Source organism: Archocentrus centrarchus, chromosome 20, assembly GCF_007364275.1.
Source record: "Archocentrus centrarchus isolate MPI-CPG fArcCen1 chromosome 20, fArcCen1, whole genome shotgun sequence".
Lineage (NCBI taxonomy): Eukaryota > Metazoa > Chordata > Actinopteri > Cichliformes > Cichlidae > Archocentrus > Archocentrus centrarchus.
The window spans coordinates 29,584,311-29,610,015 of NC_044365.1; the positions used below are offsets into that span (position 1 = coordinate 29,584,311).

General features: G+C 41.8%; 3 protein-coding genes across 4 annotated transcripts; all 3 read right to left on the bottom strand.

The window, feature by feature from the left end:
- Window positions 1–355: 355 nt before the first annotated feature.
- On the bottom strand, window positions 356–5,111 carry LOC115799235 (retinol dehydrogenase 12). The gene is made up of 7 exons (XM_030756277.1): window positions 4,977–5,111; window positions 4,541–4,656; window positions 2,457–2,612; window positions 2,049–2,153; window positions 1,378–1,587; window positions 733–925; window positions 356–587 (listed from the first exon to the last, which is right to left on the bottom strand). Exons 1-7 carry the CDS (start codon window positions 4,985–4,987, stop codon window positions 485–487), a joined length of 894 nt encoding a protein of 297 aa, XP_030612137.1. The 5' UTR covers window positions 4,988–5,111; the 3' UTR covers window positions 356–484.
- A 403-nt stretch (window positions 5,112–5,514) lies between these two features.
- LOC115799234 (retinol dehydrogenase 12) lies at window positions 5,515–8,752 on the bottom strand. Its single transcript, XM_030756276.1, has 7 exons — window positions 8,627–8,752; window positions 8,213–8,328; window positions 7,791–7,946; window positions 7,584–7,688; window positions 7,181–7,390; window positions 6,520–6,712; window positions 5,515–5,628 (listed from the first exon to the last, which is right to left on the bottom strand). Exons 1-7 carry the CDS (start codon window positions 8,638–8,640, stop codon window positions 5,526–5,528), a joined length of 897 nt encoding a protein of 298 aa, XP_030612136.1. The 5' UTR covers window positions 8,641–8,752; the 3' UTR covers window positions 5,515–5,525.
- A 3,543-nt stretch (window positions 8,753–12,295) lies between these two features.
- On the bottom strand, window positions 12,296–23,741 carry tnfrsf11a (tumor necrosis factor receptor superfamily, member 11a, NFKB activator). Of its 2 annotated transcripts, none has more exons than XM_030756712.1 (10): window positions 23,439–23,741; window positions 19,314–19,392; window positions 18,701–18,826; window positions 18,163–18,312; window positions 17,999–18,074; window positions 17,535–17,611; window positions 17,223–17,306; window positions 17,000–17,049; window positions 15,905–16,871; window positions 12,296–13,162 (listed from the first exon to the last, which is right to left on the bottom strand). In XM_030756712.1, the coding sequence occupies exons 1-10, from the start codon at window positions 23,511–23,513 to the stop codon at window positions 12,879–12,881; spliced, it is 1,968 nt and encodes a 655-aa protein (XP_030612572.1). In that variant the 5' UTR covers window positions 23,514–23,741; the 3' UTR covers window positions 12,296–12,878. The 2 variants fall into 2 exon arrangements, with proteins under 2 accessions (XP_030612572.1, XP_030612571.1); XM_030756711.1 differs by having other exon boundaries at window positions 17,223–17,336.
- Between the last annotated feature and the right edge of the window lie 1,964 nt (window positions 23,742–25,705).

Sequence of the window (25,705 nt, forward strand, 5' to 3'; positions counted from 1 at the left end):
TTTAATAAACCCAAGTGTGTGACCTGTGCTTAAAGGGAATTCATTAACTTGAGGAGCAAATTTTTTAAGACCTACTTTATATCTACTATCATCTGCATAACCTGAGGATGTATTTCATTCAGATGTTACTGTGAAAAAGGAATTTTTAAGGTGGTTTGTAGCCAAATTATTCACGTTGACATCAAAAGCAATCCCACTGCCCACGTTACTCTATCTCACTGTGCGAGATAGAGTAGCGTCTGCATTCTCAAAAAAAAAAAGACTGAAAATGGCCCACATCAGTTAGTAAACATCATGCAGCTTTTAATTATACTTTTTTTTTCACCAAAACATAAAACATACAACTTCTTTTTTTTTTTGATTATTTATAAAATATAATGATCTTTGGATCAATCCTGTTACCTGTATAAAAGTGTTTAACAGTGCTGTTTAAAGCATGTTTTCGCACACCGTGTCTTCACTGCGCAGCTGCTTAAATGCTTATTCACTGCCAGGTGATCCCAAGCATGTTGCAGCTGACCTCCCACAGTTTCTGTGCCAAGTCATCATCAGAGGCGGTTCTCGAACACCTCGCAGGGGCGCAGTCGCTGTACACACAAAGGAATAGAAAAAGGGAATCACACACTATGCACTGCGTTGTTAAATATGGAGGGGGAAAAAAAAATCACAACCACTGTAACTGTAACAAGCAGAGCCCAGCAGGTTGTTGGCTAAAATACTGAGGTTGTGTACCTGAAGTACCCTCCACTCAGGCTCTCCAGGCCAGGCTCTACAGCACAGTAGATGGTAGTCTGCGCTCCCTCCACTGTTGTCTTGGTGAAAATCCTTAAGATCTTCACCGCCACTTGGATGCATTGGTGCTGGTGCCTCCACAGGTCAGACTGAACCACGCCCGGGTGCAGAGAGAACACGCTCACCCCTGTACCTGCAACACATACATTAAGAGTAAAGAGAGAGAGAGTAAAAGTTCCTTCAGTTCTAAGATATTAAGCAAGCAGACACCAAAACAATTCTAATTTCTAGTGAACATTGGGCTCATGTGTAACTATTAACCTAGACAGATGGGCAGGTAGGTAGACAGGTTCCGAGGTAGGTAAGAATTTGTGCAAGTTATCCAGGGTGCAGTAGGTAGAAAGTTTAGACTTGCTGCTGTCAGGTTATGTAAAAATGAAAAAAAAAAAGCTACTTTCTTGACTCAGCTTTCTTAGAAACAACAGCACTGCATCATCCCGTTAGTCTGTCTCCATGTCTCTGAGTCTCTCAGCAACACCTACCTACACACTGTCTGTACATGCTCCAGTTTTAGTTCTGCGCCTTCGTGCCTTATGATGCACATTTGGACATTCATTTTCTGAGAACGTGAACATCCCGCCTCACCTTGCAACCTCTTGGCGAGTGAACGCGCAAAGAGGACGTTGGCCAGTTTGCTCTGCCCGTAGGCCTTCATGGCATCGTAACTCTTTTCACTGTTAATGTCATCCAGTCGAAGCCCAGTCCAGGTGTGGGCCACCGACGCCACGACGACAATACGAGCCGGAGGAGAACGCTTGATGAGGTCCAGCAGTAAAAAAGTCAACAGGACGTGACCTGAGGAAAACAATGAAGCATTCCTATTTCGCTCAACAATATCAATATTTAAGGGTGCATGTGCGCATATGAGGACTGTTTCAAAGTGTAAAGGTATATTTCTGGGTACTTGTACATGTCTGTGTGTGCATATGTGTGTGGGAGACCATGTTCAAGCACAGAATGTTCTCTCTCTGTCAGCCTGAGACAAAAATAACATGGAGGAAAACATCACCCTGAAAGAATCCACGGTCCAATAAAGGGGAAAACACCGACAGCTTGACAGCAAGCAGCAACTCCACATCACATTGCTAGCTTGTATGTTAGTCAGCTTTGTGCATATGTTGTACAGCTTGTTAATGCCAGATAATATGGATCGAAAATTACCTTTTTTTACTACGTAAATACATTTGTCACTAGTCAAACTTACCATAAAATGAGTCAAAGATACAGTATGACTGTATCAGAATTCAGTCACTTACCCAAATGATTGACACCTAGCTGCATTTCAAACCCATCAACTGTCTTGGAGTAGGGGCACATCATAATACCTGCATTGTTTATCAGGATATTCACTTGTTTTTCCTCTGGAGAGAAAAAAAAAATACAGCCACACAAACTGAAAATGATTGGGTATCAGATTTCATATAGCACACACAGTTGATATTTGATAAATGGCCTGCTTTTAAATTCAAATGCTTTTACAGTATGCCTCTAATTATGCGCATCAGTGGCGGCGGAGTTGGAAACAGGGATTTATACATCAGCCCTGCAATTAATGAGCCCTGTTTGCTGGAGGAGTCCATTACTCTTTAAGAGGCATACAATTATGCTCTTGAAAGGAAACATGCACCAAAAAAAAAACCAAATACTCGCTGGTAGCTGCTTACCTTTGTTGACGACTTCAGCAAAGGCTCTGATGGACTTGGTGTCAGACAGATCAAGTTTTCTAATGACCATGTTCTCATTTCCCGTGTCCTCCAAAATGTCTGTCCGTGCTTCCTCTGCCCTCTCTAGGTCTCTGCATGCCATGATGATGCGTGCGCCTAAAAGGTAAGCACCATAGAGCACAAACCAGTGACAAGATAATATAATATACTCCCCACCACACATCACTGTCCTCACAGAATTTCAGCTCAGGTGAGCACAGAACCATAAATTACCTCAGGTTTGCTTGTGTGTGCTCGTTAGGACAAACTTCAGCCCCGTCACGGTCTTGAAAGTGTGAAAATTCTCTCTTATTTCTCTATAAACTCGCATCTTATTTTGGCTGCAGGTGAGTTTTATGCACCCCATGACAGCCATTTCCACAGCAGTTGTATTGTGCTGCCCTAATGTCTGAATCTAAACTGGAACAGTGGAGTTCAAACTATTCAAAGTTCCCAAACTCAAAACTACAAAAGCTTTGCTCATTTGCTGGCACACAAAAGCTCCCGGCATTAAAAGGAGAACCTTAATCTCTCAGTGTTCTTCCGATCGCCCTCTAATGTTCTCTAAGCTCTCACTCAGCATCTCATTTAGCCGACTGCTCCACTCCAACGAACACAACACCCTCTCAACTGTGTCACTCTCATTCGCTTCTGACACAAATTACCATGCATTCTCCTTAATGAGCACAGAAAGGGGCTTTGAGGACACATGCACCCGCCCTTTCTTTCACCCGTGCGCAAATATGTGCACATGCAGACACACACACACACACACACACACACACACACACACACACACACACACACACACACACACACATACACACACACAACAAACTATCATACAACTCCTCCAGCACCACACAGCCACTGCACACACTCACACAAACACATATACAAAATAACTGCTGCTGTGCCCGGTAATTATGGAAGATGAGAGCCATTAACTAGTTGTAATATAGCATCTCTATCCCGCTGCCTGCGTCTGTGTTTCCATCCAGAGAACCCAATTATTCCCAATTATTACAGGGAAGCCAAGTTCACACAATTGAATAAAATTGTAAACAAATAGTGGCAACGAAGGGGTGTGCTGGGTCAGGTTAAAGGCTGTCAGCACAATTTTCTATTAGTATGCAATAAAAAAGAAAACAACAAATCATTCACACTCATCAATATGGAATTGTGAGAGCCTTTCCTCATTTCACTTCATAAACATTACATTTCATGTATATTACATATGTTATATGGACCATAAATAAATAAAACTACTAATAAAATAAAGCTAGATCGAAAGCATAATAAATGACGCAAAAATGTTGAGTACCAGAAGGAATCACTTCTTGTTATGAATGTTTGCAACTCCAATCATCTTGTCATCCCATTATTACACAATCCCATTTACAGAAAGATGACATCATTTGACAGGATACTGGAAATACAGTATTATTATTATTACTGTGGATTATTTTACACCTCTGTCAGTGTAATAAAAAATAATCTTACTTGCTGTTCCATTTACAAAATTAAAGTCATTTTTTTATACTCATGCGCATTCATGGTGGCTGTTCTCAAAACGAAGGCGGTGTGTGTGGCATGCTGTGTCTGTCACGATGCAGATGACTGAAAAATTGAATCTTGTATGCAGAACCAGTTTTTATATTACTCACTCTGTCTGCATGTGCATGTGCATGTGCATGTTTGTATGTGTGCATGTGTATGTGCGCGTGTGGCTGCTAAATGCACTGTCTTTGTTTCATGTCTGGCTCTGGAGGGGACCCTCATAATGCTCCCTCTGTCCCTGTGACGCCTCATCTGTCTTCCATTGCTGCCATTTGTCTGGAATTGGTGAAACATTAACTGAGATTTTGTTCAAACAAAAAACTCATTCTTCTCTAGCTTATTATTCAGATACATAATAGTTTGAGGTATGCTAAGTAAGTCAGGGACAGAGTGGGATATGTACTGTAAGTCACAGTGAAAATCAAGGAGGCAGGCACACATTTAAAAACATGACAGACTGAGGCAGACGGAGAAAGACAAAGTACCTCTTCTTGCCAGGTCCCTGGCAGTTTCTTTGCCTATACCAGTGTTGGCTCCAGTGATGACAACTGTTTTCCCATCTAAGCTCTCCTCAGATGACCAGTGGTTACAGCACACGCCCCTGAACAACACGCAGGCAAAAGCATTAATTAAGACCTATAAATAATCAATGCATGCAATTACTTTACACATATCTGTATTTATGTTTACACCCGTCTGTTTCCTGAATGAGTGCAATAAGTCGCTTCAACAGATTAAAAGGAGCAAAAATGATCCATATTCAAAGCTTTTTAAAAAAATCCATAAAAATACTCATAAGACCATAGGGTGCGATGCAAATAGCTGCATTTTTAACTACAGTGCAAAATCAGGTGGCACGGTGGATAAATGCCTCACACTCTTGTTATTAATAGAGCCAGCTACCTTTTTTTTTTCCCCTACCTGCAGTACATTCTTCCTCAAAGAGCAACAGATTTCCACCTCAGGACGTCTGCGACAATATCCCTGCTTTCTGCGCCACAACAGTTTATCAGCAAGTTTCGCTGCTTTCCATCTCTCACCCACCTCTCCCCCGTTTGTTTCTCATATCACGGCCGGGGCCAATCGGGGGCGCGCTGACGCATAATTGATTCACAAGTTCCAGCCTGGGGGGGGGGGGGTGGGGGGGGGGGGGGGCGGCTCTCCTGCTGCCTCCTGCTGTCGGAGAGATGCGAGTTATGGAGTAAGCTGACTCCGAGAGAGCGAGAATTCACCAGTGCAGGATGTGACACCACCGCGACTGTGGAAAACCCAGATTAAATAAATAAAATAAAGGTCCTATAATTATTGCTGCCTTGGTGGTGCTGCATTATGTAGCAGTGACGTAATAGTCTAGTAAAACTAGGCAGTCCGTAAAAGAGGAAAAGAAACAACAGACAGTGGTAGGATATCAGGGATTTTTCTTTATTAGAAGCAGTTTTATTGTCATAACTTTCACATCGAAGGTTAAATTTATCTCCAGCGGATGCCCAACAGGTGGCAGCTCACAGCCCACAGCTTTAGGGCTGTGCCATCATCCTGACCCGCCTTGGAGCTCTCTGCTCTGGAACAGTTACTGTAAGGAAAGGGGAGAATGGACTACACATCAATATATCGTTTCAGTGATCTATATTTCCATTGCCATAACATAAAACACGCCAAAAGAATAAGTGAGAACTAATCTGTAATAAGTCAGTCCTCCCCTAATAACTACTGATCTGAGACTATAAGGTAGATCATGGGTTTTAGAGAATCGCTGAGGAGGCGCTATTAGATAATTGTAAAGTAATAATTAGTTCATAATTTTCTGTAAATTAATAGAACTCCCTGCTTTCTTCATTGATCTTTAAAGTTGGTCTTGATTTTACTTTTTGCAGTTTCATGCTCAGTAGTTGCTCTGTAGTTCCTCTTTGTGTCAGGATTTCTTCACCATTACCACATTTGGTTTTAGACTTACCAAATGTGTGTTATAAGTACACACAGTTATGTAAAACAGGAGCATGGAGATACAGTAAGCTGGAAGGTCGTGCTGTTCTTTCTAACAAATGTGAGTCAGAAAAGAAGAAATTTATTTATTTATTTTTAAAATAAGAGCATCAACCCCCTCATCAACAAGTTGTAATGTTACAGTAGGACTTATGATGGTGTTTATTCAGTTATAAAATATTTATTAACTAATGACTCACTTATACAGAATCTCATAGATCTTTAGTAATTATGTATTCCTGGATCTGGAGTTATTAGGAAAATATTGATGAATATCTTAATTGCAATTAAACAAGTTTTTGTGTCTAACTGTAAATAGTTACCCCAGTGTCCAGACTCATGGCTCTTTCGGAAACTCTTCCAGTTTAAGCTCCATCATTATAAATTATATGTCCTATTAGAAGCTGAGACTGCGTTTAGATTTAGTCGTGTCATAGCTAAATGAGTCTTATATTATTATTGCTGTTGATTTCACATTGACCTGTAGTATCCTCCAGTGATCAGCTGGTTCTCAGGAGTGACGGTGCAGTAGATGGTGGTGTAGGCTCCCTCTGCTGGGGTCCTGACCACAAAACCGAAGGTCTTGATTATATCCACAAGAGGACGCCATACGTGCCTAAAAATGTCAGTGTTCACAAGGCCAGGGTCCACTGAGTAAGCCATCACACCTAGAACTGGAGGGATTGGTTTCTTTAGACACACAGGATTTGGTTGCCGCCTTCTCACACTGACTTATTACTTCATTGTTTAGTTCGACCTGAAATTAAGACAATCCTTGATAACAACTTGCAGTCACATGAGTGGATACATCTGGGAAGTAAAGTAACCAGTGCATCACGGGACTATCAGAGGTTCACATGATTTAGAAGATATAAAAGTTACAGAAAGCCTTTACTCATATCTGTGAAGAAATGACTGCATTAATAGTGAGACTGACAAAGAGGAGTGATTTGCAGGGCAACAACTAAATCTTTAAGATATGCTTCTCCTTGCTCTGATGTCGCCCAGAGCATTTGTAGTTGAGGCATGTGACTCGTCACACTCTTGAGATAAGAATCATATTTTTTTGCATAAGGAAGGAGTCAGAGAGGCATAGAAAGACACATAATGACTACCTAAAATTGCAATTTCTGGGTCCCTACCCTCAGTCCTTTTGGCCAGCTCTCTGGTGAACAGGATATTAGCCAGCTTGCTCTGTGCGTAGGCCCTGACAGGGTGATACTTTTTCTCCCCTTTCAGGTCATCAAACTGGATTTTGCCAAAGACGTGAGCTGATGACGCCAGGTTGATGACCCGGGATGGGGCAGAGTGCTTCAGCAAGTCCAGCAGCAGAAAGGTCAAGAAGAAATGGCCTAAAAAAGAGAGAAACGGGTGGTAGAAAGAAAAAGGTGGGACGTTTTAGGCAAAGGATAAGAAGACACAAGCGGAGCAAAGTAAAGTTGGACCATCACTGATCACTGATCATCTGTTTAGCATTAAGAATACAGGCTGACTAGCTAGTCATTTGTTCCTTTGCATCTAAACCTTCTGTGATTTTTCTCCTACCCAAGTGATTGACTCCAAACTGCATCTCATATCCATCCACTGTCCTGGCATAAGGACACATAGCCACGGCTGCGTTGTTGATCAGATAGTGAAGAGTCTTCTCAGCTGCAAAACAGGATATTTGTTACCTCCATCACAGAAGGGGAAGGGGGGGGGGGGTATGCACACTGCTCTGAAATTCATGTGTGTGTTGCATGTGCCACCCACTGTTGTAGATATTCTCAGCAAACTGGCATATCGATTTGGTGTCAGCCAGATCCAGTTGCTTGGTGACTACCTTCGCTCCCTTCACCTCCTTCATGATGTCGCAAGCAACTTGCTCTCCTTTCGTTGTGTCTCTGCACGCCAAGATGACCCGGGCACCTAGGGAGATGAATTCCTCTCGTTTGCATGCGCTTGCATGTTTGAAATTTGAACAAGATAACACAATTTCAAGCTTACTTTTAGATATTAATATTTTTTTCTTGCTTGAGTCACCTCATTGCATTCATCAAATATGGAGGAGCGTGTTAAATTTGAAGTTTCCACAGAAGTTCACTGAGTCACAAAAGCGAGAAAGAATATGACAGCGAATCTACAGAAATTTGTTAGTCATCATTGTCTTTGCGTGTGCAGCGCTGTTTGCTTGCCTCTGCCAGCCAGGTCTCTGGCTGTTTCTTTTCCTATTCCAGAGTTGCCCCCTGTCACAATAGCTGTCTTCCCATCTAGACGTGTATCTGAAGACCATATGGGGATGACGAGAGACCTGCGGAGTGAGGTACATGAAGCCTTTACTTATAAAGTACCAGTATAAACCTTAGATAGGATTTTGGGATGCATTATTATTTGTGTTATCTGTTTGTTTAAACCCAGTTAGAAGGTGTGTGAGGTCCTGGGTTCAAAAGTCACCTTCAAACTGATTCAATCTCCTCCCAGATGTTGAAGCAGCAGGATAAATAAAAGCAACTGTGAATATTTCTTTTGATACTGAAAAACAGAGCGCTCTGCTTTTAGATTATCTTTCTTTGTTTTGCTTCTGGTGATGATGTGCAAAAAACTCTTACCTGATTGCTTGCATTTCCGAAGTAAAATGATATGATAATGCTATTTCCCTCCCCAAAAATGTTTTTCCTGATGTTCAGAAGTTCAAGAGATGTGGCAGAGACGGAGGCACAGGACTGAGAGAGCGAGCAAAGAAGGCCGTCTTTTAAATGGTAAGCCGTTTTTAGAAAGAAATACCCCTCTGTTGGAAATCATCACTGGTGCTAATCAGTTAAGGCAGAATTTTAAACAGGATTCCAGATGAACATCGCATGATTGTGATGTAGTATTTGAATGAACCAAAGAAACAGAAAAGTATTTGTTTAAGAAGTTTCAGCTTGATAATGCTTACCAAATTAAGTATGTGTGCTGACTCAGCAAACTGGATGTTAAACACTGAATCTTTGCTTGTTGTAAAAAAGAAAGGACACCCTCTCTCAGTTCTAAGGTTTTAAACACCAGGAGTTAATTAAAAAAAAATCACCCAGTTCTTAGCAGGTCTTAAAATTAGGTTATTTAACAAGAACTAGTACTGCCACCTCACAGCAAGAAGATCCTGGGTTTGAATCCAGGCCATAGCCTTTCTGTGTGGAGTTTGCTCGTTCTCGTTGAGTCTGTGTCGAGTCTCTCCACGTACGCCGGCTTCTTCTCACAGTCCAAAGACATGCATGGGGTTAGGTTAAGGTTAAGGTCCTGCCACACAAGCCATAGCTGCTTGACAGGTGGCCTCACATTAAACTTTAGAGTACTTTGGTATACAGAGGAGCTCATGGTTGACTCAATGACTGGAGGCTGCCCAGGCCCTGCGGCTGCAAAACAAGCCCAAATCATCACCCCTCCACCGCTGTGATTGACAGTTGGTGTTTGTGCTTATCTGCTGTGTTTGGTTTTTAATCGTGGCGCTGTGCATTATAGTCAAACATCTCCACTTTGGTCTCATCCGTCCAAAGGGTGTTGCAGAAGTCATGTGATTCGTTCAGATACAACTTTGCAAACCTAAGCTGTGCTGTTCTTATTAGAGAGAGGAGACTTCCTCCTTTTATTGTGCCCTCATATGTAAAACCTTAGAACTGACAGAGGATGTACTTTCTTTTTTCAACTGACTGTATGTCGTTTTTCTCATTAAGTTTTTCATTTTCTGCCATAGAGTTAGTGTCCGTGGTGTCTCTCAGAGATGCATGAAACTCTGAGAAGATGTAACAACATCATAAGAGCAGAAATTCTCAATAACATTTAAAAAACAGGGGTTTAAAAAACGTTCTCAGATCTATAAAATGTAAAGTAATCCGTCTCAACAAAGGTCTCATACAGTTTTACATTCATTATGTATTTACGATCCACCATCTGCTGCTTTCATTTAAGGCAATTCATCATACTTAAAAGCTCATCATACATCTCGAAGGCAAAATCATTATCTTTAAAGAAACTAGAAACTGCATCTGCTGTCAGTGGTAAGTAAGAAATCTCAGCCGTGATGGTCTTCTGTGAGTCTGCAGCTGGAATTCAAAACTTGCTTCCACAGGTGAGCTGGCTGTAATTTCAGCACATCAGCGCTGTGGATTTTATGGTGCTTTCCGCAGGTCTACGCTATCGCCTCGTTACACCGAATGTCAGGATATTATACCAACAGCTGACTGGGCTTTTTCCCAGGCCTCAAAAGTGCTGGAGTGTAAAAGGCAAACCATTACTCAAGAGCGCATGTCCTCTTTTTCTGTAATCTCTATTCCTCTTTTTAAAATTGCAATTAAAAAAATGTTTGCTGTGGTACATGGGTAACGTGTTTGTGTGTTATATAAATGCAACAAACAGCTGCATGTCTTTTCCTGCATTACAGAAACTCTATTAAGATTTATCTAAGATTTGATGTGTTGTTCTCGCATCTTAACCTGCACTTACCACTAGGAGGCAGACCGTAGCAACACAAGACACTACACTACATATGCAGTGTCCAATGAAAGGCTGTTCCCTCACACTGAAATCATTGAAATCTGCAGTCAGGGTCTGTGTTGGCCAGCCAGCCAGTTCTCATGTAAACCATGTGAAAGCTAGTCATAACTTCCTGTTTTCACAAACAACCATAAAATAAGCTGAGACAAGACGCACTCTTACACACATGCACACACACATACACGCATACATAAACATACTCCTGCTGACCCAAACCAGGCCTAAATGAGAGCTGCCAGTTCCTCTCATGTGGTCTCTCTGTGACGCTAGCTGGTCTGACTGCTAGATTAGTTTCTCCTCACAGCTGCTTGCCATCCCCGGGCCTGATGAAAGGCTGCCTGTCTGTCAGCACAGAGACAAAGACACAGAGGCCTCGCCACATGTGTAATTAGCATTGCTTCACAAAGATTATAGATCATCTTGTGGAAATAAATGAAGCTTCGGTTGCATTTTGTCAATCCCAAAAATAGGAAAGTTGACTAAGAGAAACCACAGAATGCAAGATGGCAGCCATCCGTGAAAGAATTAGATGCAAAACATTTAATTTCAATCAAAAATACTCTTTCAGTAATTCATTGCAATGGGTTTGATTGATATGTACAGAATTTTTTTTTTTTTTTTGTTTTTGCAAAGCTGCATACATACAGTATGTGGGGCTATAAATTAACAGTTCATTGAAACTCCTGTGTGCGTTTCGCCTGCTGTTAATGGCACCACTCGACTTCACAGAATCCACACAGTAAATCAAATGGCAGCATCTTCATTTGTCTTTGGCAAACAGATGAAATATATACAAGCACTGATCACATCTGAAACTTCTGACACATAAACACTCTGCTTTGTAAGATCTTTTAAAACAAAACCCATTATTAACAAACATCTGGCTTTTCTTCATTGAGGCCTGCACATTAATATCTAATAAAAGAAATCACCAATAAAATAGCTTATCAAATGCATAGCATTTTCTTTCTGAGACAAAAACTGCACTTGTGTTGCAGTGAGGAGAAAATAAAGTCTACAAAACAAGCTAAAACAAGCATCGTACCAAAACTGGACGTGTCTCTTAAAAAAATGAGGGAGTCTGTTAGATCCCGCAGACAAGAAAGAAATAAATTCACTCAGTGATATGCTTAAAATTCAGCAACATTTTATATATATATATACCACTCCTGATTCTGTCCTGCCAGATCTTATTGTGGCTCGTATATTCAATGTTCTAGGATATTATTAACAAAACATATTTTCCACATGGTGGATATTTTGTTATGCAAAGGCAAGTATCAAAATCATCCAAATTTACAAAAGTTAAAAAAAAAAAAACTAGGAGTCTACAGATGTCATCTAAAGTAAATTATTAATAAAATGTTGGACATTAAATAGTTAGTAAGTTCCTTGTATCAAGACCAAGCTGTAATTTCCATGCAACAATAAAACTATTATCCACCTGCAGTATGAACTCGACTTCCACATCCATTTCACAACAAAATTCCCCATCATTGTCTGGAATGGAGGGAGTTTCCATTTGAAAAAAGCCTGCAGCTTTTTTCTGGGAATAAATTTCAGAGGAAAGATTCAGTGACTAATATCTAAGGGAATCAGACAGGTTATAGAAATCTCATTAGTAAGACAACTATGCAGACGCAGTCAGGGTCCCAAAAGACTCATCTCTCAGTTACCTGTCTGATCATTTTAAAATGACTTCATATGATTCTTTCCTTAGTTTTATATGAAAAGCAGGCCTGCAAGGGCACATTTTGGTTTTAATTATTATTGTAACTTCTTTGACGTACACCGGTCGGCCATAACACTAAATCCACCGTTGTGTAGGCCCTCCTGATGCTGATCATGCTCATGAGCCCACTGAGGTGTGTCCTGTGGTGTCTGGCCAGTGGGTCCTTTGGGTCCTGTGGGTTGTGGCATGAAGCCTCCACGGATCACACTTCTGGCTAATTCAGCAGATGCTTGATCGGACTCTGATTTGTCGAGCCAGTCCTGAGGAGTATGTCCGCTGTGGGAGGACACACAACGTCCCGCTGGGGAGAATGCTGCTGTCAAGGAATGCTGTTGCCATGGAGGGATGTGCCTGATCCTCAACAATATTTAGGTGGGTGGTGTGAGTCAAAGCAAGAAGACCCAACATTTCCCAGCAGAACATTACATTGTAACAAGATGATCAATGTTATTCATTTCAGCTGACAGTGGTTTTAATGTTGTGGCTGACTGGTGTAATTGAATATATAGGCGGTCAGCTTGACAAGGTCTAAATTATGGTAGTGGAAATGATCTCTGGAGTGACATAAAACATGAGACACAGCCACTGGTCGCTTTTCACTTTCCTAGTGATCGCTCCACCATCACTTCCTGGACTGGAAGCGTCTCATCTTGCAATGTGCAGTGGGTAATGGAGTTCCCTTGTGATCTCAGGCTGCTCTGAAAAAATGGGGCGGTCTCACTGGCTTCTTCCTGGACAGGGTTGCCAAAGCCATCATCCTGCCCCACCTCATCACTGCCATGAGAAGTCTGGCTGACACAGACAACAATGACATCACCACTGAAGTTCATCACTTGACCGCTGGAGATGAAGGTGGTATTGTGGTTACCAGACACCTGACCTAAATAGAAAAGAAACACAGAGGGGGAGGAAATGGTTAGGATGCTATTTATAGAGAACGTGAGAAAAATCTTTAGTTTCAGGTGAAATTCATGAACATTGTCTCCCCATACTAGTGTAGAAAATGCCAACACAATAATAGCCTTTTGTGAAATTGAATGAAATGTGTAAATTTAACTGTAGGGTTGTGTGGGACTTCTATCTTCCATCTACACACAGGCTGCTAGAGCCCCATTTCATGACACGAGTGAAGAAGGGAGTAACTGCTGGCTAACCTCATGTGAAAAATGGACAGTGGGTGTAATGACTTTGCAGGATGACCACAAAAAGGCAACAGCTAGAAAAGCCGCCATATCACATCCCTCTGCCCATGGCTGTTTCAGTGTCCAGCACTTCTAATTCAAAACCACTGAAGTAATTTGTCAAGAGTTTGGGGTTTTAAAGATTGAACTGAACACATTTTTAACACGCACGATATATGCTGTTGAGCTCTTTTTAATATTGACTCCATCCAAGAACAGCTCTAATCTCAACTCGACCCTACAATGGCTTTCCTGCCAAACACAAACTTGCACCTTTGTGCCAACGCTCGTGTGCTGTTCAAGTACAGATTTAATCCAGCCAGGTGAATTAGGAAATAAACTGTGTTTTTATTTTGTTTATCACATTACACCACATCAAACCTCTGGTTCCTATTTTCTCCCCAGCCTCCTGTCTGACTTTCCAGGCAACAGAAGAAGCCAAACCTCCATGACTCACAGCTTATGTTCCATCTGTTCACACATATGTGCACACACACACACACACACACACACACACACACACACACACACACACACACACACACACACACACACACACACACAGTAAATGTAAGAAAGCACACCAACAGGCATTTTTACACCTACACATACACGTATACACATAGCCACGGGCAAACACCATCACACACTCTCAGAAAGTGTGTTGCTGTCTCTGTATCCAAGAGCTTTTCCCGGAATACCAGTCTGAGAGGGCAAGCTTGAAAATATGCCATTTCACCACAACTCTGAAAACAAAGCTCTGAGGAATCTGCTTGGCTCTTTTGTTTATCCTTCCTCGGTACCATGTTGATTTTTCTGGATACCCCAAAACTGTAGCAATACGCTTCTGACAGGAGTAAAATTGAACACTGGTAGAACCCCTTTCTTGCTCATTACCCAGGAAAAAAAAAAAAAAAAAATCTTCAAAATCTACCTATTTGTCATGAATAGCTGAGGGAAGACTAAATGTGAATTAGCCCTGTTGACGCGACACTCAAAGGTAGGCCCTAAAACTGCTCTGGATGAGCTGGTAAGTAGCTAATAAATATAAATCATGTGCACTGGATGGCTACTGTGCACGAAACACCGTGTGTGAGACAAGGGAAACCTCTGAACCTTGCCTAACCTTTAAATAGCACGGGCGGGAAGTCCTTGTAACAATTTTCATTACTGCATGATGGGAAACTGTGTTCATTTCCAGCCAGCGAATGTGTAATTAAAGAAACCAGCCATCAGTGAGAGTCTAAAAAAGAAAAAGAAAAAGAGGCTTCACAAGTTGGTGTGTGCGTGTTTTTGTTGGGTTTGCGAGGTTATAAAAGTATTACTCAAGCTGAGCACATCTTGCTTCAATTAAAGCTGCGGTCACTTTACGCAACCCTATGGAACTCTGGGTAAACAGGAGTTTTGTACTGTAGATGGCATACTCAACACTGATGCTCACATACACAGAGAGCAGTGTTTGTTAAGAGTGTGGTTCTGGTGGTTCACTAGCACATCAAACACACACACACACACACACACACACACACACACACACACACACACACACACACATACATACACACATATCTTTTTCCTGCTCCCTGTGTGGTCTGCCAAAATCCAGGGTCAAATTATCAATACTGGCTTTAATAAAAGATATTTCTTGGAAATAATCACACAAACGCCATACAGTATTCTTATGCTGAAACCGATCCGCTGTCCAGTCTGTGTTCAGCTAATAATGTCTGAGTTTGAGCTGACCACCGTCTCTATCAGACTGCTCAGATATTACTGCTTTTATAGCTAACTGTAACCACTGGGAGCTTGAGGCACAGAGCATAAATGTTTCCCGTAGATTTTTCTCTTTGGCAGAACCCTAAAGTCTGTAAGAACAATGCATGCTCAGCCCCGTGACAGTAAAACTTTCCATTAAAACCAATCCAAAGTTCATTCTGTTATTCTTGGTGGCTAGTCCCACCTAGTCTGGGGAAAGCGAACACTGCTATGTGGTGTATCAAATCGTGTACGAGTATGACCCTGTGGCAACACAATGGCGACTGCCTACACAAACAGTGAACACAGAATCCACCTGGCAAATGCAACTGTGGTCCCGCAGTCTTTGTAATGAGCCATTATCCCCATAATGCACAAGCCGCTGTGCTTTTCCTTTTTAATGTCACTGTTGTGCGGTCATAGCAAAAATATCCAGGAAATATCCAGCTCCATCGCGTCTTTTCTTTACCCCAAGAGAATAAATGGACTTATTTTTGCTTAGGAAAAAAAAAAGTCACTGTATGATAAAGGTTATGCACAATTAGGTGCAGGCTAGAAATAAAAAGTTACCACCATATTAACCCATCATTATGCAGTCATAAATACAAGTAAATTAAGTCACTGCATACTGTTTCAAATTGCGAGTCAAATTTATAGGGCCTGTAAGTTCTTGAAATTTCATCTACCTGAGGTAAGATTTGGATCAGCCAAATGACTATGAAGGCTCTCCGGTGAGCACTCCATTTCTGACTCCTGTGAAGAGAGCTTGTTTTCTCCACTATCCTCACAGGGACCTCCCTGGTCTTGCTCTGGGCCTGTGGCCTCAGGGGGCTTGTCCATGTAGAGCTCCCCAACAGATGAGGAAGGCATCGAGGGGCTGCCCAAGGTCATGGCAGAGGTTGTACTATGTTCTGTTGATGTCGAGTCTGTGCTCGTCAGTCTGTACAACCCTTCCCATTTTACTGGTGACCTTTCAGCCAGGTGAAATTTGAACTCCGGTGACACCTGGGACAATGGCAGGAAGAGTTCAGGAAGTTGACTGGTCGAAGGGACGGCAGAGGAGGTGTGGAGGAGAGGAGGAGAAAGAGAAACGAGTGGTGCGACGCCTGTCTCACTTGTGGACAAAATCACTTTCTTGAGATTTCCATCCCCCTTTTCTTCACTCTTATCTGCCCTTTTATTATCATTTTTATCCTCTTTCCCACTTCCATCTCCATCCCGCTCCCCATCTAGCCATCTGCACGAGCAGGATCCCAGTGTTCCGGGACTGACGGCCTTGCTACAGTCCTCATTCTCCCCTACTTCCAGTGGCTCGCGGATGGGAATGACACAGATGCAAGAACCTGCCAAAAGCCGGGACACACTCACGACCTCTTTCTCTTCTTCTGACACCTCTTCTGGTTCTCCAGATCCTTTGCTCTGTTCCTCCATTGCCATTTTCCCCTCAACAACTTCTTTCCCTGTCATTTCTTTTGTGAAGGGCAGAAAGACCTTTATATCAGGAACAGAGGTGGGCAAGGTGCATGGGGGGTCATCAGCAGGGCTCGAGGGTGCTTGGTAGATAAGTTCAGTCATCTCGCATGGCTTTGGGCTACCAGGGCCTCCTCCTATTCCTCCACCTGCTCCACTGTGGTAAAGAGGAGCCAGTGTCTCCTAGAGGGAGGGAATCAATAACAGGAGAGTTCACATAAAGATAGATAGCTATTAGATACGTACAGGATCTCAGTTAATTTGAAAATATCCGTTATAAACAATACTAAAGGCAGGTGAAACTACCTTACCTGTTGTATCCTGGTCCTCTTCAGGTTCTGGACACAGGATCGCAGATTTACTAGGAAATGAAAAGAATGATATGTAACTAACGACTGAATAAAATTAATGTAGTATTTATGAATGTAAATTGAAGTTTTTGCTTTTTTATGAATGATGGCAATGTCTAAAGTATATATCTGAAACGCAGTCATGCAGCTAGAAGAGAATAGTTAATGCAAGTTTTTCACCTACCAGAGAGTAATTTCATTTTGTCCTTGTAGCAGAAGAGAAGCAGAATCAGGAGACACAGAACAGTAATGACTGACAGCACTGAAACTATCACCCAGGAGGACGAAACAAAGACATCTGTAAGAAAGACAATCTCTGAGCTTGCTTTTAGTCGACTACTTTTATTTGTCATGGATTTAAAGAACTAATTCATTTTTCCTGCTAAATTTAACATTTAACTTTCTAAGTAGCAGAAATGATTTCCCATACTTTTTTTTTTTTGCACAGTTGATGAATATGAAATAATATGACACTGTACATATGACCACATCTTACCGGGATCCTGTGGTTTGCACACTGCATCGGCTTTGGCGCTGCCTGGCTGGATCTGCCTTTTGCCATCAGCCTTACAACTGGGAAAGAAAAAAAAGAGGAACATTTGTACTGTGGGACTGCGGTTTGTTTTTTGGTTTTTCCTTCTACTCCGCATTTTCCTACCAACGTGCTCGACTCATGGTTCTGCAAAGATAATATCAGAAAGGCGGATGGACAGGGAGAAAAACAAAATTCTTTCTCTCGCCATCGTCATAATCATCCCAGATGATCTGTCAGGCCTGGCTGGCAGTGGAAGCTGGCGTCTGCTCCAGCCAGGAAGCAGTGAATATATTACTCATAACCACTGCTGGCTTCTGGTGGGCAACTGCATTTTCCCTTTACAATAAGTCAAAAGATTCCAACCCAAAACCGTGTGTGTGTGTGTGTGTGTGTGTGTGTGTGTGTGTGTGTCTCTAAGCACTTACCTGGTCCATTGTTTGCATGTATTATCATCAGTGGAGAAGAAGCCTTTTGGACACGGCTTACACACCACCCTATCATCTGCAATTAACAACACACGCTATAATCTCTGAGTTCTACTTGTTTGTAATTATTTGTCATAAATGAGGTATGTTCTGTGTTGTCTCACTATGGTTTGTAGGTTGAAGTCCCTCTCCAGGGGGGCAGGTGGGTATCTTCTCACAGTACTCACAGTTGATGGAGGAACATTGGAAGCCAGGATAGCAACGACATGTCTCCTCTGCTATTAGGTTTACAGTCATTTTCATAAAACCCACTCCTGAAGATAAAAAAAAAGGTAAAAATTGATTGAAGGGAATGATAATGTGTGTTTTATCCAAAACCCCCACTCCACAGTTGAATCTGTGTTGCTGCTGTGCTCTTGAGCAGAGGGTTAAAATGGGTTTATTACAAAGAAATTGCATCCATTCTGATAATGATGCACATTTGATTTAAATTTTACAAGTGATCGCCATAACACAAATAAAAAAAATATATTAAGAAGATCAGAGCATTCTTGACTGGTAAAGGTGTTTGATCTTTGTTCCTAATTATTTGGAAGAAATGAAGTTTATTATTCTTTTTAAATTGAAATGCTCTTATTCATTACAAATAAGCAGTGAAGAACTTATTCAGGAGTTTGAAACTGTAGAAGCGTAGGTACTCACCTTCATCACAAAACTTCTGTTTAAAACAAACTTTCTCCTCATTCCAGTCGGGCTGATATTCATCATTGTTGCATTTAAAACATATAGTCTGGAGGGAGTCAGTGCAGTGGGAATACACATAATGACCTAGTGGGGATGGGGGGGGGAGAGAGAGAGAGAGAGAGAGAGAGAGAGAGAGAGAGAGAGAGAGAGAGAGAGAGGATTTAAGAAGCCAGCAGGTATAATAACAATAACTAATTAAATAGAAAAAAATAAAACAAAAATGAACTTGATAAAAACTAGAGCTCCTTCCTCCTTTTTATGCAACTGGTATCTCTAGCAGATTGTGTGTGTGTGTGTGTGTGTGTGTGTGTGTGTGTGTGTGTGTGTGTGTGTGTGTGTGTGTGTGTGTGTGTGTGTGTGCTTGTGGAAACACATGTGCATGTCTGTGCCATTTTAAGCCAAAAATATCTGCTTTTAAACATCCTTCCTCTTTTCCTTTAGAACATTTGTGAATGGAAATCTATTTTTAATTTATGCTGATTCCACAGAGGAAACCAAATATGCATCCACTACTTTCTTATATTTTGTCTGTGTGTGCATGTGTGTGAATGTGTGTGCATGTGTCAACTACCTGGTTGACACTTTTTGCAGCATCTGGAACCCTTCAGGTAATGTTTGTCATCACATTGGAGAGATTTGGAGTCTGCATTCTGGAATTAATCAATACATAAGACAAGTTCATCACAGTTAGCAAGAGAGCCATAATCTTTAAGTCCCCCTCCACACACACACACACACACACACACACACACACATACAAAAAAAGATCATTAGTTTCTTTATTAAAACATTTTTGTGAAGTACTGTACACTGCTTTCCTCCAAGAACCTCTCTCCTTCTTCAGATCATCTTTCAAAACCACATGTGATATTTTGACATGGCGGTGAATGATGGGAGGAGCAGGATGGTAAAAGCATTTTCAAGACATGCCCAGAAATTCTTTCCACGCTCTCAGAACACCTGAGCATAGCTCCGTGGCCTCCAAACCAGAAAAAAAAAAAAAAATTTGAGTCCAGAACCCAATAAGGAAGTAATAGTAAAATGAGGAAGTATTATAGAATATCCATTCTTATTGGCTCTGAATTGTTAATCACTTGCAAATATTCCCCTGGCACTCAGTACTGTGCTGCAAAAAACAAAAAAACCATGTGCAGTTGTTCTAAAGGTCTTCTGTTCTAGCATAGCACTATGCAAAGTTTCCTGCTGTCATTCAGCTCAACACAATTCTTATTCCAGAAAACATCTTTGCATTTTTTTTCCCCCCAAACAATAAATGCTCTATAGTGAAAAGGCTACTTATTGTACGACCCTGCAGCCACTCTAAATCAGGGGCTGGAGGAGTCCTCGCCACACTGCTGAATTAGAGAATCTGGCTGTTATGACAGAAAGGATGCCAAAGCCACAGTGTCTATATATACATGGAGAAAAACACAACCTATAGGCCTGCCTGCACGCTGACCTTGAACCGACCTCCCTCATAAGCCAATTCAGTCCTTCATGCTGTAATTTGTACAGAAAATAATTGCTGATAGTGCAGAGGTTCAGAAAAGCTTCCCAAAACTTTCCCTGCCATGAAATCCTTGTTTGGATATTACAGTCCCGGCTTCTTTTTGTTTTTTAATGTAAAAAAAAAAAAAAAATCCTTGATCTTACGCTGACAGTTTACATTTATCATACTGGGCTCTAACCCCCAACGCTGATTTCACATCCTTTGCTCATCTTCCTCTGTGTTCTGTCTCCTCTCTTTTTCACACCTCTGTGTTAAGCTCCGTTTAGGCCCTGTGTCTGTCCGGCTTCAGGCAACGACGGCGCAGCATGAACACTGGCAAGCTTCTAATTACCTCCACTCAGACTCGCACATCAGCCAATCTTTGTTTTATAATCTAACCAAAGGGATAATGATACGCAGCGCTCATAGCTCGGACCGCAGCACTAATGGAGACCATATGCTGCAGGAGGCAGAAGTGACAGCAGTAGGAAAGATTCCCATGCTATTAAAGGCTCATGCATTTGCTTAAATAGATAGATATAGTGTTCAATATGCACAGCTGGACCAGAGTGCACAGGAAGCCAAAGGAATGCTGGGAATTGTGTTTTTGTTACCGCCACATCTAAACAGTGGGTCTCAGTTATATGAAGCAATGTGTTTTGACTCACTAAATATATAATGGATGTAAAAGAAAAACAGGAGACCCACCCTATATGATTATAGGTTAAGATAATGGTAAACATAGAACATCCGACCTCAGCGCTAACTTGATGTGTCGCGCGAGCTCAGATATGAAGTTATAGAAATTTTAAAAAGAAGAGGTCGAAAGCAAATTGATGGACAGGGTGGGCGGGACTTAATGAAGCTTAAGAACAAAGAGGTATTAAGAGTTCCATCCCTTCATTGATATGTTGCCCACACACACACACACACACACACACACACACACACACACACACACACACACACACACAGCTGTTTTGTTTTTGTTTTTGTTTTTTTAATCTTTTACAAAAACCTTCACTACCGGTGTGACCCTATCAAACACCAAGTGCATTCCATTAGCTTCCAGCGGAGGGCAAAATTTGCATAACGGCCACAGCAGCAACAGGCACAAAGCCAAGAGAAACACTCTTCCACTCTTAGGCCTCTAGGGGTTTTACTGAATCACGATAAGTTGTTGTAAAAGCATATTGCACAACAATCAGATCTCTGTGTAGTGCTTGCACCTGGGATTAGTTTTTTTTTTTTTTAAAGCCATAAAAGCAAATCCTCTAAATGTCACCTGCAAAAATCAAGATCACGCACGCACGCACACACACACACACACACACACACACACACACACACACACACACACACACACACACACACACACACACACAAAGACGAGCTGGTAAATTGGTGGAAACAGTGATAGCCAACAATCTGTGAACAGAAAAAGTGCATATGATAGAAACTCAACCCAGTGATCAAGGAAGAGCAGGTGCCACGAGGCCCTTCCTTGCCAACTGTAATAAGTACTAATTGCTTTAATGGAAGTTGACGAAGCCAAAATGCAATCAGAATTCCTCCTCATTTCTTCACGAGAATGACAAACACAGCGTTTTTTATAGACTGAATGTGTCAGTTGTCTGCTTAATTAAATCAGGCTTGACTCCACAGCTCATAGGCTCATAGGCAGTGCAATGTTTTACTAAGCTGAGGAAGCCAAAAGTCTGATCTGATAGTGGGTGGATGGATGGAGCTACAAGAAGTAAACAATGACAAGCACAGCAGAAATTAGAAAATAAGCACTGGTCAAATACTAAGTGAAAGAAGTCCGGAGAGATGCTGCTAGTGGATAGCTGCACAGCATGAGTGCAAACAAGCAGGGATGAATGTATGACTAGCCAGAAAAGCTGGCAAATAAAAAGTTCAGGAGCCATATTTGTGGGCAGGCGAGTAAATAAACCCAACAAAGCCCAGCTCTTTATGATATATTGACTTTTAAGCTCTGAGCATCTTGAAGCAATTGTGCATTGCTCAATGTCACAAAGACAGTTTGAAATGAACTTGGAATGCATTGGATGAAGTGGTTGAAAACCAAGAAAATGAAGGGGAATTCTTTTGGAATAGCGTGACTCAGTAATGGCAAGACCATGGTGAGAACAACCCAAAGCCAAGGGTTTGCAATGTCACCTTAAAACGTAATGAAAAATATTCCATCCCCTCCTATCCAGGAAAACTGTATCTGTTTGCTTCCTCTTGTCACCGCTGCTGGTAAAACTTTGATTTATTTAATAGTCTTTGGGGAAAAGACTTTTGCGCAATTACCTCTCTGGATCACAGCGTTGACAAGTAAATGCCCCCCCCCCACACACACACAAGCATTTTGCTCTTGCAACACATCTCGGGGAAGAAAGAGCGAGCGTTCCAGTCAAAGTCATAACGATGCTGGCTTACGGTAACACAGGCAGTGATAGATCACCGGTGCCCAGCAGTCCCGCCACTGCAACCGCATCTCATAAACTTCTCCACCTGGACAGCGTTAGCTGGTTGGACTAAACAACAGCGTGGACAACAACATGCCATGGACCATATTCACTCTCCCCTTCAAATTAATGTGCGGCAGTGCATCAGCTGAGACCTCCTTTTTAAACTTTGTAAAGCTAATTAAAAGCTTTGCAAATGCATGTTTCCAATAAAACTGATCAAAAAAGGAAACCAGGAAACTATAACAAAAATGCTTGAAGAAGCTTGCGGCGATATGCAAGACAGAAATCCCCGTGTGGCCCCTGCACCGCATTATGAAAGCCTCGCCTCTGGCGGATCTAATGAGATTCCTGATGAGCCACTTGGACCTGGAAAGAATACTTGGTGGAGGGACAGGAACGTCCAGTTGCCAGCGGGTTTTCTGTGGTCAGAGCAGGGGAGAAGTGGATTCGACTCAAATACAACTGTTTCCAGTCACTGTCTGTGCGTAAAAAGAAAAAAAAAAAATCAGCCCCCCCCCCAACACACACTCTCTCTCTCTTCCCAACGTCCCCTATCTGACCAGTTCATGCAAATCCTGGTGTGCTGACTTGAATTGAACTCGGCAGCCCAAGAAAAGCAGTTTACAAGAGACAGAGTGCTACAGAGGTGACTGTCAACTCTTTTTCCATCATCTTCTGGACGAAATTATGGGGCAAATTCTTGTCATTAACTGGAGAAAACATATTTTACCTGTGCGTAAAAGGTGACAAGGAGACACGCTATCCAGCCCCGGAAAATCCAGCTTGTAGAAAAGTTTAACCTCATCTCTACTGATTTACAAAGACTACTACTGGGACAAACTTTTCTTTAGTGGCCAATCAACAAAGATCCGATCCTCAGAATCTTTAAATGTCCTCACTGCAAACCACTTCTTCTTGTGTGCGTAAATATGACTGAACCTCCAAAAATCTCACAGGACATCGCGCCTTCATTCCCGGTTAGACAGCTGCAGTTCTCATCTGTTCTGATCTCTCATCTTCCTTCTGCTTTTCACCCACGCGTTGTGAAGGGAGTTACATGCAACAGCTTGTAAAAAATGAGTGACTTACCGAGAGTGGACTCCTCCCACGTTTATACGTAAACACCGGGTCCAACCCTCATCTCAGCCCTCCTGCTGAAGAAATTGTGTGTGAGAAACATTTAGTGCGCCCGACTGTGAGCCGCCCCTTATTTCTCGGGTGGAGGGATTTATTGAAACATGTGCAAACATAAATGGAAATACAGTAAAGGCCAAACAGAGTTTTCACAATTCTAACGAGCTTGAAAGTCAATATTTGGTATGACCACATTTATTCTTCAACACAGCCTGAAATCTCCTAGGCAGCTTTCTTCTAATATCTTTAAGTAGTCTTCAGGAATAGTTCTCCAGGCTTCCCGAAGGACATTCAAGGCTCTTCTTTGGATGTTATCTGCCTTTTATGCTGTTCTCTGATCCCACACTGCTTCAATAGTTTTGATGTCCAGGCTGGTTTTCTATCCAGGTATGCTTTTACTACAGTGACAGTGTGTTTGGGATCATTGTCACGCTGTTGCCAAGCGGACACTTTCCTGATGGTATTGTATGGCAGATCAAAATCTGACGATACTTTTATGCTTTAAAAATTCCATCAATTTCCATCAACACCACGGGCCCTGTCATAGTTTGGCAGCCCCCAAACCATGGCAGAGCCTCCACCGTGTTTTACAGGTGACTGTAGACACTCACTGTTGGCCACAATTTCAGCCAAAAATGTCAAATTTGGATTCATCACTCCAGAAGACCTGCTTCCACTGACTTTCAGTTTAGTTCAGTCTTCTAGTTCAGCTCTCAGTCTTTGCTCCCCATTTCTCTGCCTTAAAAATTGCTTCTTGAAAGCCACCCTTCCACTGAGACCATTCCTGATTAGGTTTCAGCAAACAGTAGGTAGGCCAGATGCATCTCTCAGGTCCTGTATTCGGTCTTTGCTGGATTTTTTTTCCTATTTCTTAAGGGCATTTTTCATCTTCCATAGATGGTTTTTAGGCCTGCCACTTTTTTTTTGACCTCCTTTTGTCCATTTTCCTCATTTTTTTTTAAAGCTACTGCACAGCATGCTGGGATTTGGTTTCTGAATCACCTTATTGGTGCAAAAATACTATTTTGTGCCTGTCAAACTGTGTTATCTCTGGGGTTAATTCAGATAAAGAAACGGAAACAAAGTGCGTTTGTGCATCAGGCTGCTAACAAAGTGCGTAAAGCTCAAATTTACAGTTGATTTTTGCTGTTATGTGTTGACATAACAGACAGCAAGTTAGGTGCCTTTTTAATGCTCAAATGATTCATCGTTCAGTATTGAGTAGCTAAACAAACAAAAAAAAATCCTCTGGAAATGGTCAGGTACAAGGACCGGGCTCAAAATAAGTGAAAAAGATCCTTTAAAAAACAAACATTTGGGCTCCTTAGAAGCAAAACAGACTTTTGCACAGTACTGTAGCTTAATCAGTTGACACTTTGTATGTCAATAGTCAGTCAGGATGAGTTATGACCTCACAGCACTGATGAATTCAGATAGCATACAGCGGAGCAGGAGGCAAAGCATGTGGGCCCTGCACAGTTCCTGGAGCGTGGGCCCTGGAACAACCGTGATGGTGTCCTCTCTGCAAAAACAAAAGTGTAATTACTGCTTCCAGGAAATACTGCAGCAGTTTTTCTTTGCCCAGGAAAGAGTGAGAAAAAAAGCTGTGGTTGTATTTTTCCTATGAATTTGCATGGCAGATTAGTCCAAGCCTACATTTGGCAGCTCTAGTAAGGAAATGTTTGAGAGCAAAAAGAACATGTTCACACAGCGGCAGTTATGCAAATATTAAATTGAATGTTTAGGCCCTGGATGGATAGGGCAGAGGCTTGAGAAATGTGCAAAACAAAAAACAAAAAACAAAAAAAAGGAGCGAGCGAGAAAGAAACATGCTGAGAGAAGTTGTTTGGTGGTGGAGCCTCT